The sequence below is a fragment of the Colias philodice genome, chromosome 17 (assembly GCF_061535455.1).
Source record: "Colias philodice isolate Cphi_HAF_F1 chromosome 17, ilColPhil1 Martin Lab GWU primary, whole genome shotgun sequence".
Taxonomy (NCBI): domain Eukaryota; kingdom Metazoa; phylum Arthropoda; class Insecta; order Lepidoptera; family Pieridae; genus Colias; species Colias philodice.
In genome coordinates, this window is record NC_143102.1 from 318287 (window position 1) to 330387 (window position 12101).

The 12101-nt window shown below is 37.5% G+C and overlaps 2 protein-coding genes across 2 annotated transcripts in view; both read right to left on the bottom strand.

Moving 5' to 3' along the window:
- Positions 1-12101, bottom strand: part of LOC149480777 (uncharacterized) — a 291170-nt gene that overhangs the window by 79048 nt on the left and 200021 nt on the right. The window lies entirely within an intron of this gene.
- LOC149480778 (uncharacterized) lies at positions 4684-8398 on the bottom strand. The gene has a single exon (XM_089705455.1). It carries the CDS (start codon positions 7604-7606, stop codon positions 5660-5662), a length of 1947 nt encoding a protein of 648 aa, XP_089561581.1. The 5' UTR covers positions 7607-8398; the 3' UTR covers positions 4684-5659.

The following is a 12101-nucleotide window of genomic DNA, read 5'->3' on the forward strand; positions in this document are numbered from 1 at the left end:
TCTCGGGTAATTTTGGAGGATATTTTTCAGGAAGGAGAGGAGGGGCAGCCAACCACATATCAAACTACTACGTTTTAGTACCGAAAAAAATGTTATTGCCAAATGAAACATAAATTTTGCACTCACAACTGTACAAGTTATGATTTTTATTCTGACTTTGCTGTTATCTGATTATAATATTTATCGTTATGGCTATCGAAGTACCGACCGTACTGGGATGAGAGTACATGATATTATACCTACTCATCATCCAGGATTGCTTAGAGCATTTTCACACTGAAAAAGATGTTTTCTTTGAATCGTAGTTGCTTCATTTATTTATTTTTAATCATTTTACATAATATGTTTTATATTTGCCCATTTTCATTATATTTTATAAATAAAATGGAACCAACATAACTTTGTTGTGTAGGTATCATTTCTCTATTAATAATCCGTAGGCATATTTTCCGAGCACCCCATTTAAGGTGCGGTCCTGAAATTATAAAAAGTTAATGTATACTTTTGCCTAATATAAGCTCAAGATCATTTTTAGATAAAAATAACAAAAAGAACTTATTTATTAAAATTTAGTAGATAAAAGAAATTATGTTACGATTTTATAAGAAAACACAGTATATTTATTAGGCGGCGGTGATCTCTTCCAGGCAAAAGATATTCATCAGCTCAATAAAATTGAATAGTTGTTGTTAGTTATTCTTTAAATTCACTGATTGTAATGAGCATTTCCGCATGCAAGTTGTATCGTAGTTTAGATATATCATAGTTTTGACACATTACAGTTCCAACAAAACCCTCAAATTTTTGAGCAGAGTTGAGCAAGATAATTTAAAAAATGTGCTGTGTTAAGTATTATAGAAAAGGTTAGTTCGTTGATAATTATCATTTCTTCATCATTTACATGGGTGTTGTTAAATGTTAGTAAAAATAAACTTTGACTGTTAATACTTTTGTTCAGTATTTACCTGTATGATTATTGCTTGGTAATTAATATGTATATTTTCATGTCGTATAGCTAATTATAAACATAAGTGTGATGTGAAACTAGCTGGATTTATTTTTACACACTCACAGCCATATATTTTATATTAAAATAGTGTAAATCATAATATTTTTTCACAATTAAAAATATTTCCTTTTTTCTGATGGTGTTGGCATCGAATTAAACCGCGCTGTCGTTTCGTTCACTAAAAGTGATGTTATGAGGACCGAATATGTAGCCGCCTCAACTTACGGAAACGAGAGTAACCTGCGTTGTCTGTTAGTTATTGTATAGTCGAATTTAACGTTACATGGAAATTGGAATCTAAATATATTATGTATACTTAGGTATATTAAATCTGTACATGAAATATATTTCCTAAATAACTATCACGGGGTGATTAGGGATCGACACTGATGCCAAAGAAGCAAACAGTAAAATTTTTGTCCGTATAACCGGTATAGAAACAAAAACTACTCGACGGATTTAAACGAAACTTGGTACAATTATTTTTCATATTCCTGAGCAGAGCAGTAACTCCATTTTTAAGCTTTCGTCGCGTGTGCAACCTTAATGGTTAAAGCTACACAGAAATCATGTATTCAGAAAGAAATGTTCTCCTTATTATATAAAAAATATCTCCCGACATCATAAATGTCTATCTTTTATGGTTGACTCACAATAACACGTGTAACTTCCGATAGCTTAGGAGTTCGAAGCTTTCTGATTATATTTGTCTATAACACTCTCAGTCCGTTTTAACTCAATTTTTATTTTCATGCATCAGTGCCACCTAAAAAATCTTTATCTCGAAATTCGAGCAAAGCTAAGAAAATGAGAAATAAGAGTTCTTAAGAATCGTTAGAGGTATACTCTAGGCCGAAAACAACACGTGTTATGCCGAGAACCTGAAACCGCTTCACAACGAGAATTGCGGCTCACAGCTGACCGCGAACGGCATGTACTATCCCGTGAGACCGAAACCTTCACTGAGAGGGTATAACGTCTCACAGCTGATCACGGCCGTCACATTTTATCTCGAGAATCTGAAACTTTTACTCAATATGAAGACCGTTTGACAAATGATAGGGTGCACCATAATATTATTCGATCTCTTGAAGATGAACATGAGCATAAGCAATGACTAGAGGGACGCGAATATTACAATTAATTGAGACAAAAACGATTATTAAGTTTGTTTAATGAAAGATTAAGAATTGAAACTATTCGGTCTCTGGAAACGGACGAATAGCGAGAGGCCCCTCTTATTGCAGACAGATTTCGCATAGTCTTAATGACTTAGAGGTAAACATAGAAGATCAATCTACGAATTCGGTGGTGGGGTCCGACAAATATAAAAGTGGGTTTTCTTATAACCTCACAATTGATTACAGATCATCTTCTGTATAGGCGATATTAACGTAGTATGTTATTTTTGTAATGCTTTAAAGTGGAGTAAGGAGTCGGCTTTCGTTTGAAGATACACCGGAACCTTTGAAATCACTACTTTTAGAGGAACATGACGTGCAATCTAAACAGTTCTTAGACAATATTCGCTCTTATAGTAGTGCGTTTGAAATGATCCTTTGGTGCTCAACAATTATCAGAAGGTCCTTTCATGCTTACTTTTAAGATACAAGGTCAAGTTTACCATTTGATAGGATCCCTTTTGCCTGAAGGCCAACCTAAGTTTCTTTAAATATATTTTGTATTCGACTACAACGAATAGTCGAATACAAGAATTATCAATATTTCTCGAATTTAAAACTGAACTCATTTCACAATTTTAGAACATGTTTCATCAGGTTAATTCGTATGTATGCAGTTTTAAATCGACATTAGAAGCTTTTCCTCAAGATGGTGATATTAATATAAGATTGTTATAAATGTCTATCGGCACTCAGGAACTCCCTGGGCGTGTATAACGCCCAGGCCACAGTATTACAATTTTTCCTACAGCAGGGCGACGAATGTATTTTCGCATAGCAAAGGAGGGGAACTCGCGGGGGGTCAAGTGACGCGGGCCACGTACCATTAACATGCTTAGTTTGTGGTACCGAGCGCGAAAGAAAGTCATCGTGTTTTTGTTTTGTTACTATGTAAACTAACGTAATTTAATACTTAGGTACATATTCTATAACGGTGCGCTCAAACTGTTAATCTACATTTAATTTAGATTATTATTTGAAATACTAAGTAATGTAGAATTTAAATCACATTCCTTCATGTTTTCCTCAGATTTTCAATTTTCTCCGATTTTAAGATTTTCAGAGTGTTCAATTTTAAAGTAGTTAAATTTTATAAGAGACAATTAAGAACATTCAAAAATAAAGTGTCACGTATTTTTTTTAAACGACGAATGACCTAAAACGACGTAATCGCGGACGAAGTCGCGGGCAACAGCTAGTTATTATTATATTGATGCTTTTGACTAGAATTTAAACTGTTTATTTATAACTAGCAATGCTCTGCGGTTTCACCCGCATAGGTAGCGATATCGTTAGAGTGAAAAGTCTACTATAGGTCGGACTATAGGTTTAATTTTTAATCACATGAAAATCACCTTTACCCCGTCCCGCACTACGGCCTTTTTTTTTTTGTTTTAGTGGGGAAATCTTTCATAGATACCCACGTGCTCCGGGGGAGGGGCCGTGGGTTATGTCGGATTCCTACCGACCAAAACCCCACTGTGTTCCGTCAAGACGCATATTGGTAGAATTCCTCCGTGACCCCCGCACTACGGCCTGCTCGAACAGTATACCTACTATTTTCTGTAGATTGACACTTTTAAAAATTCGTTATATCTTTTGAATGGAATATCCAATTCTTTTCATTTAAAAAGTATTTTGCTGGTATTGAAACAGTCTATAATAAAACATCATTTAATGGGATAAGGATTAATATATGTGTATGGATAACATGGTTTGATTACTGTCGGCACTTCTATTTACTTTGAAAACGTAAAAAAGTTGTTGTAGTAACATAACTACTGAAGATGGACATATGGTATCGCGGACTTTCTTGTAGATATTGATCCATTCTATAATACCGTAGAACATTTTTTTGTTCTATCTTCAATAGATTCCGCAGCGCACGCGGTGACAGAAATTTTATTGAGGATTTTTTTACACCTTGGGTTACATTATTGCATTTTTGGTAAGGATCTCTAATTTTTTTGAAAATGCAATATAGCCTATGTTGCTCAGTAAAGATGCAGCTTTCTAATGGTGAAAGAATTTTTGAAATCGGTCCAGTAGTTTTTGCGTGAAAACCATACATACATACATACATACATACATACTTACAAACTTTTCCTCTTTATAATATTAGTATAGATTAATATATCCATAGATTACTCAACTCCATTACCTATTGTGATTAAATAAGAACAAGACAATTATATTTGAAAAATAAATTTATAAAGAAAATTTAAACTAAATGACGAAAAATTTAGCTTCAAAAAGTATTAAATTATGCCCTCAAGAGAATGTCATGTACGTAAAATTCAGCATGAGACATGAGGCTAGGTCGTTAATACATTTGTCAAATTAGGATAAGTAGTTCATGAGTGATAAATAATATAATATGAATTATGAACTATGAAAATACGATATATATATACGAAGATAGTTATCGAAGAAAAACCCGCGTAGTTCCCATTCCTATTGGATTTCCGGGATAAAACGTAACCTCAATGGTCGCGCCAATATAAAAATATACGTAAATATATTCTCGATATGAAAGTGGACTGTATTTAGATCTACGTGGTGTTAGCAAAGAGGGATAGACAGGATACACACGGCACGTACCTCGTCGGAGGGAGTAGCGTCCAGAACACACGCGCCGCCACGCGGTCAGGGTCCTCCAGCTCTGGCGGGCAAGAACGGCGTCCAGTCCCACACTCCACACAAACACACACGCGGCGGTGAGCGCGACCAAGGGCCGGGGCACGGGATACCCCGGTGGTGTTACAAGGGCACAATGCCTGATGATCTAGAGAGCCTCGTGGAAGCTCTCCGGCGGTGGCCGAGTCCCGAACCTCGCGAAGGAACGGAGCGAACTCGACTGACTGCAGCGACACGAACGTCGCGTTCACGTCTTATTGGACGTGTCACGTGGTTAGTAACCACGCGATGATTGGTTGTGCTCGTATGTAGGGAAGGATGAAGGAACACACCACAAACAATAAACGTTTAATTTCTACATTTACTATTTTAATTATATTGGCGTTACCATATCCACCCGCCCTAAATGGGTCACCATTTAAAACCAATCATAAGATACAGCGAAAAACTATGACTCTAGGATCGCATAATGCGCGCGGGTTGATAAAAGTCCTAAGAGCCACGGCGGTAATATAAATAACAAGTTCTATGGCTCTAGGAGCGCAAAATGCGAGCGGGATAATAAAAAATCCTAAAAGTCACGGCGGAAATATAACTAACAAATTCTATGACTCTAGGATCGCGTAATGCGAGCGGGGTATATAAATTCCTAAAGTCACGGCGGTATTACAACTAACAAATTCTATGACTCTAGGATCGCGTAAAGCGAGCGGGGTATAAAAAAAAATTCCTAAAGTCACGGCGGTATTATAACTAAGAAATTATAAACGAAAGCGGTGCAAAACTTAAAATTAAACTTAACTAACTGCGGTAATATACTAATGCGATATAACTATTGTCTTGGAAGCGGACATAAACGAACGACCGGGCGAAGGTAAGTTCCCTTGGCGGTTCTAACTGTACAAACGCGCGCGACGTCGTCCTTTGAAGGATGTACTTTCTCTACGACGGCTAAAGGCCAGGTTAGGGGCGGTGCATTATCATTTATTACAACCACGACCGTTCCAGGAGTAATAGGTGTGGAAGGCGTATTCCATTTCTGCCTAACCTGCAAACCGTGTAAGTATTCCATTCTCCAACGTTTCCAAAACGACTGAACTAACTTGTCCAGTAGCGAATGCCTATCAAGCAAACTGACGTGATCAGACTTGACTTGCGGCGCGGGTAAAGCTAATAAAAGCGCGGTAATTAAAATAACACGAAACAAATGCGTTATAATATTCATAAAATATTTAATCTGATAATAATCAATGATCATGATAATTATTTGATCATTGCGCGGTAGTATCACTGGATGCTTATATGCATATTCCAGGGCGGAATCGCTTAGACGTCCGATGAGGATAAGTCTGTTGCGAATAAAAGGCCTCAAGCGGTTGAGAGCCTGCGAATAAAATTTATAAAAGAGTATATTATAATACTCCTCTGCAAAATAAATATTTTGCAGGGCGGGAATAATTTTATTCTCAGCGAAATTAGGTTCCTCTACGGTCATCATAACACCGCGGCGGGTTAATAATATAAGGAACCTATAAATATAAAATACACGACGCGACGAGACGCGAAGGGCGGTATCGTATAAAGCGCAATGCTTTATAGGCGGGCACACAGTGTGTGCTAATAATTTTCGTTCGGGAATGTCTGCAATAGACTCACCATCGAGACTCCTAAGAGGCCAATCAGATGGGTCCGAACGAGCCCACTGGGGTCCATGGAACCACAGAGGGTGCGGTACGAGATTTTGTGGCATAATGCCACGCGAAAGAACGTCAGCGGGATTTTCAATACCAGAAACATGGTAGAAATTATCTGATGGGATGTTATACACGACTGTGGGAGCAACGAAGCCCATCATGTCCCACAGACGGGCGGTAATTGACAAGATGGAGTGCTTAGGGCACATCACATCGGCGGGAGCGGTAATTTTAAAATAAAAATAATTATGAACAGTAGACCAATGCAGACCAAGTAATTTATGTTGCACGGTCTTATCAAACTCCACCGCGGAGGGTAAAAGTTTGTGCGAAGCGGGAAGATTATCTAACACATTTTTACTATTACTATTCCATTTAACTAGATCCCACTGAGCTCCCTTAAACAAATCGATGAGCTGCTGCGACGCGGAAACTGCTTCACATTCCGTGGGAATAGAGAAGGCGATATCATCAATATACAACGACGAAGACGCAATGCTACTCGCGAGCGGATATTTCGCGCCGTCATCTTCTACGAGCTGTCTTACCGTGCGCAGTGCATGATAAGGACTAGACTTGATGCCGAAGCAAACTCGATTAAATTGATAAAGAAGCAGCGGATCCTGCGGGCTGAAACGATATAAAAAACATTGAAAACGACGATCAAACTCACGCACGAATATCTGCAGAAATTGTTGGCGGCAATCGGCGGTCATGGCAATCGCGTGGAGACGAAAACCTAAAATTATTGTAAACAAATTGCCTTGTAAATTCGGCCCAACATGCAGAAGGTCATTCAATGAACGCTGGCTTCCAGAAGTTGGCATGCTAGCATCTAAAACCATGCGCAGCTTAGTCGACGATTTATCCTCGCGCAGAACAGCGTGATGCGGTATAATATAAATAGGTGTAGGGTCACGCGGATCATACGGAGGCGCGGGTGAAATATAATTTTTCGTTAGATAATCTTTTATGACGTCATCATATGCCAACCTTAATTTAGGTGAAGCTTGAAGCTTTCTTTCGAGGCACATGAAACGTTTGCGGGCAATATTTAAATGAGTCACCGAGAGTGTAGAAATCATCCTTAAATGGAAGCGAAACGATATATCTGCCACTCACGGGGTCGCGGGTTGTAGTTAATTTATAATATTCTTCACATTCAACATCATCGGGATGTTGAACGGGCGGTGCGGTAGGAAGCTCCTCGAGCTCCCAGAAACGCCTGACTAATGAGTCAATAGCGGCGGTCTCTTGAACGTGACAACACGTCAAGGGCGGTTTATGTATGTTAGGTATGGTGGGTACTGAACCCATTATTACATAGCCTAACACCGTGCGCAATGCAGCGGGCGCCGACGAGTCACGAGATGCATGAACTACGTCGGGGAGAAGCAGATGAGGGAACAGAGAAGCACCGATTAATAAATCGATTTTATTTGGCGTACCAAAACTCTCATCTGCGAGCGGTAAATGCGAAATATGCGATAAGACAGAAGTGTCTATAACAGCGGTAGGTAATAAATCCGTAACATGATCAACAACTAGCGGTGAAATATTAAAAGATATGTTGTTGTCAAGACGCGAATAAAATTTTATATTTACGGAATTACTATTTATAATTTTTTCTGAACCACCGAACCCCCTAATAATAGTACGTTCGGTTTTCTGCGGTTTAATACCTAAACGTTCACAACATTCATTCGTAATGAAGTGACTTTGCGAAGCGGAATCTAAAAGCGCGCGAATAACAAGCCGTTCGCCTTTACAATTATAAGCTACGACTTCAGCGGTTGATAATAAAATAGTATGTTGTTTATTCGCGGGCGCGTTGCATTGAAATGCGTTATCAGTATCAGCTGTATAGCTAACGGTACATAGCGCAATGTCGGAGCGGACGCAATCGCCCGACGCGGACGGCGGTGACGGCGCAGGCAACGGCGGTGTGCTGCGCGGCGGGGGGTGAGACGCAGGCGCGGGAATGGAAGATTCGCGTTTCAAATGTAACATTGTATGATGTTTTAATTTACAAATGCGACAATTAAAATTCGACGAACAACTAGAAACTCGATGTTTAATACTGAGACAATTTATACACGCGTTTCTATCCTTTACGTATTTCAAACGTTCCTGCGGACTCATTTTATGAAAACTCGAACATTTAAATAAATGTTGATGCGTAATATTTGTACAAAGACAACTATAAGCGGAATCAGTGGTTGTTACGTAAGACTGATACGTCTTAGGCGGTGCGGAAGAAATATTATTTGAACTGCGGTTATAATTATTATACTTTCGAGGCGGTTTATTTATTCCCGAATTTGTGGAAGGATGAATGCGTTCTAATACCTTCGCACGAGTTTGAATAAATTGAACTAAATTATCAAAGGTAGGCATTTCACTACCAAACTTAGTCTCGAAAGCGCGAACAGTATCTGAGTCTAACTTCTTCAACGCGATATGAACAATCATTAAATCTGTAATATTATCTAACTTTATATTTTGTAAGGCGCGCACTGCGCTAATAAAGTTATCAGTAAATAAATCAAAGTTTGTTGCGGACGGAGAAAGCAAAGGTTTAAAATCAAACATTTGATTTAAATACGCGGAAACTAACATACGTATATCATCATATTTATCTTTTAAAGTTTGTAAAATTAAATTATAATTTTCAGCGGAGGGGGTTATACCAGCTATAACAGTTGTGGCCTTCCCCGTTAATTTACCTAGTAAATAATATAAACGCTCGGCATCTGTAAGGCCGGGATTGTTATGAACAACTGATTCAAAATTCGAAAGAAACAGCGGAAATGAGCGAATATCACCCGAAAATGGTACCAACTCGATAGGCGGCAATTTAGGCCTATTTTTATGCAAATTATTAATATCTCCGTGTGACGGACTTGGTTGCGAATATTGCGATTTAATTCTTATAACTCTGCTATATAAAGACTCGAATGCAACGAGGCTTTTATAATCAGGTTTCGCGGTAGGTGTTAATAATAATAAGCGAGTATTGTATTCGTCTAAACATTTTTCAAATCTTTCACGTAATGATTCTATCTGCGCGGACTCGTCAAGGAAACTTTCCATTAGCGAGGCGTTGTTATGAACGTTTAAAGACAAATCATACATTTGTTGCACCATTTCGAATATAACTTCGCGTTTAGCTAATAACATGGATAACTGCGAATCATTTATATCTTCCGAATCATTAACATCCGAAGCGTCACTATCAGGTAACTTAGTCATTTTCTTAGGCGGCATTTTTAATAACAAAAGTATATATTCAAACAGAGAATGTTACAATACAAGTTACAATAACAAGTAATACGACTAAATAAAGTAGGTCAGCGACGCAAGCGTAATATGAACCGAGTATGAATTTTCAATATGGTTGGATTATAACAGCGGATCGCGGAATGACCTAGATAACGTTATAAATTTCGAGCGCGGGTAGCGGGTAAATAAATATGATGAAATATGTTCGATTTATAATGATTTTAGCGTTATAACTGCGGATAAACGATATGAATATAGTTTTAATTAACTATTTTAATAATAATATACGCGTAACTTAATGTTACGGGCGGAATAAAATATATTTTAAGCAAAAAATAATAGATGACGCAATGTCGATCTATGCGGTATATTATAGTTATTTCACAATGAATGTACTATTAAATCGCTTATTAGGGCCTACAATGAGTATCCTAATAAGGGCGGGTTTAAAATATATTTTGTATGAATAGTAGAAGACGCATTGTCGTTCTATTATATGCGGTATATTAAATAGTATTTCGCATTGAAGATACTACTAATCGCTTATTAGGTCCCACACAATGAGTATCCTAATAAGGGCGGTGGAATCATCAGGTAATGGTTACTATCCGGGTCGAAGGTACCACTCAATGGTCGCGCCAATATAAAAATATACGTAAATATATTCTCGATATGAAAGTGGACTGTATTTAGATCTACGTGGTGTTAGCAAAGAGGGATAGACAGGATACACACGGCACGTACCTCGTCGGAGGGAGTAGCGTCCAGAACACACGCGCCGCCACGCGGTCAGGGTCCTCCAGCTCTGGCGGGCAAGAACGGCGTCCAGTCCCACACTCCACACAAACACACACGCGGCGGTGAGCGCGACCAAGGGCCGGGGCACGGGATACCCCGGTGGTGTTACAAGGGCACAATGCCTGATGATCTAGAGAGCCTCGTGGAAGCTCTCCGGCGGTGGCCGAGTCCCGAACCTCGCGAAGGAACGGAGCGAACTCGACTGACTGCAGCGACACGAACGTCGCGTTCACGTCTTATTGGACGTGTCACGTGGTTAGTAACCACGCGATGATTGGTTGTGCTCGTATGTAGGGAAGGATGAAGGAACACACCACAAACAATAAACGTTTAATTTCTACATTTACTATTTTAATTATATTGGCGTTACCACTATCTCATATATCAAATTTCATTGTAATCGGTTCAGTAGTTGTTACGTGAAAGAATAACAAACATCAGCTATCCATCCTCACAAATCTTTGGCGTTAAAATATTAGTAGGATATTTGCGAATTCAAATGGTTACCTATTATTTATTGTAACAATAAACATAGTCTATCTTTGGACAACGCTAAAGAAGATTTAAAACAAAATACCTAAATAACAGCTCTACAATTTCCATAACATACTCTTTAGCATTAATTACTGTTTTAAATATTAAAATGCCGTCTATCTATAAAACATTACTCTTTTCTAAGAAATTCAGTAAAAATAGAATGAACGAAGTAAAGAGAAAATAATCGGTTTCAGAATTAATTGAAGCAATTTAAAAATATTAGCTTAATGAAACGAAACATGATCGTTTTATTACATTTTTATGAAACACCGCTTTGTTGATTAATTAAACAAGACACGGATATAAAGTGCTGGATGTACCTTGATTTACTCTTACAATTTTTTGGAGTAGGAACTTAAACATACAGTATAATATATTATTATGTCTACTATTATATTATGTAACTTGTAACTATGTAACTTAGTATATTATGTAACCCATTTAATAAAAATAGATTGTAGTTTAGGGCTTAAGCAATTTAAAATTAAATACATAACTTACTTAATTTGTTAATATTTAATTACTTAGGTATAGTAATTTATAATCGATTAAAAAAAATGTATCTAAAGGTTATTAGTTAGTTAGATAGTTCATTCAAAAATATAACTCTTATCCATGGCGCTATATCGATGTAGTTAGTGAAAATATAAATAAATAAGCGCTTTTTACTGAAAAAATATTATAACGTTTCTTCTAAATTTATTCAATGGTAAAATGTTATTAATTCTTTGCTTATAAATATTTTCTTTGTAAATAGTGTAGGGTATAGGCAATTAATAAATATTGGAAAAACGAAAATGTATTTATATATTGATTTAGTTTGTTCAATGGATAGCTATTCATGTTAAGATTAGGTACTTGGATGCCATACGAAGACGCGGAGTTTTCTATATTATAATTTATTCAAATACGTGCTGAATGCCTCATAAAGATTAATGATGGTTTGTGAAAAAATGATACTTC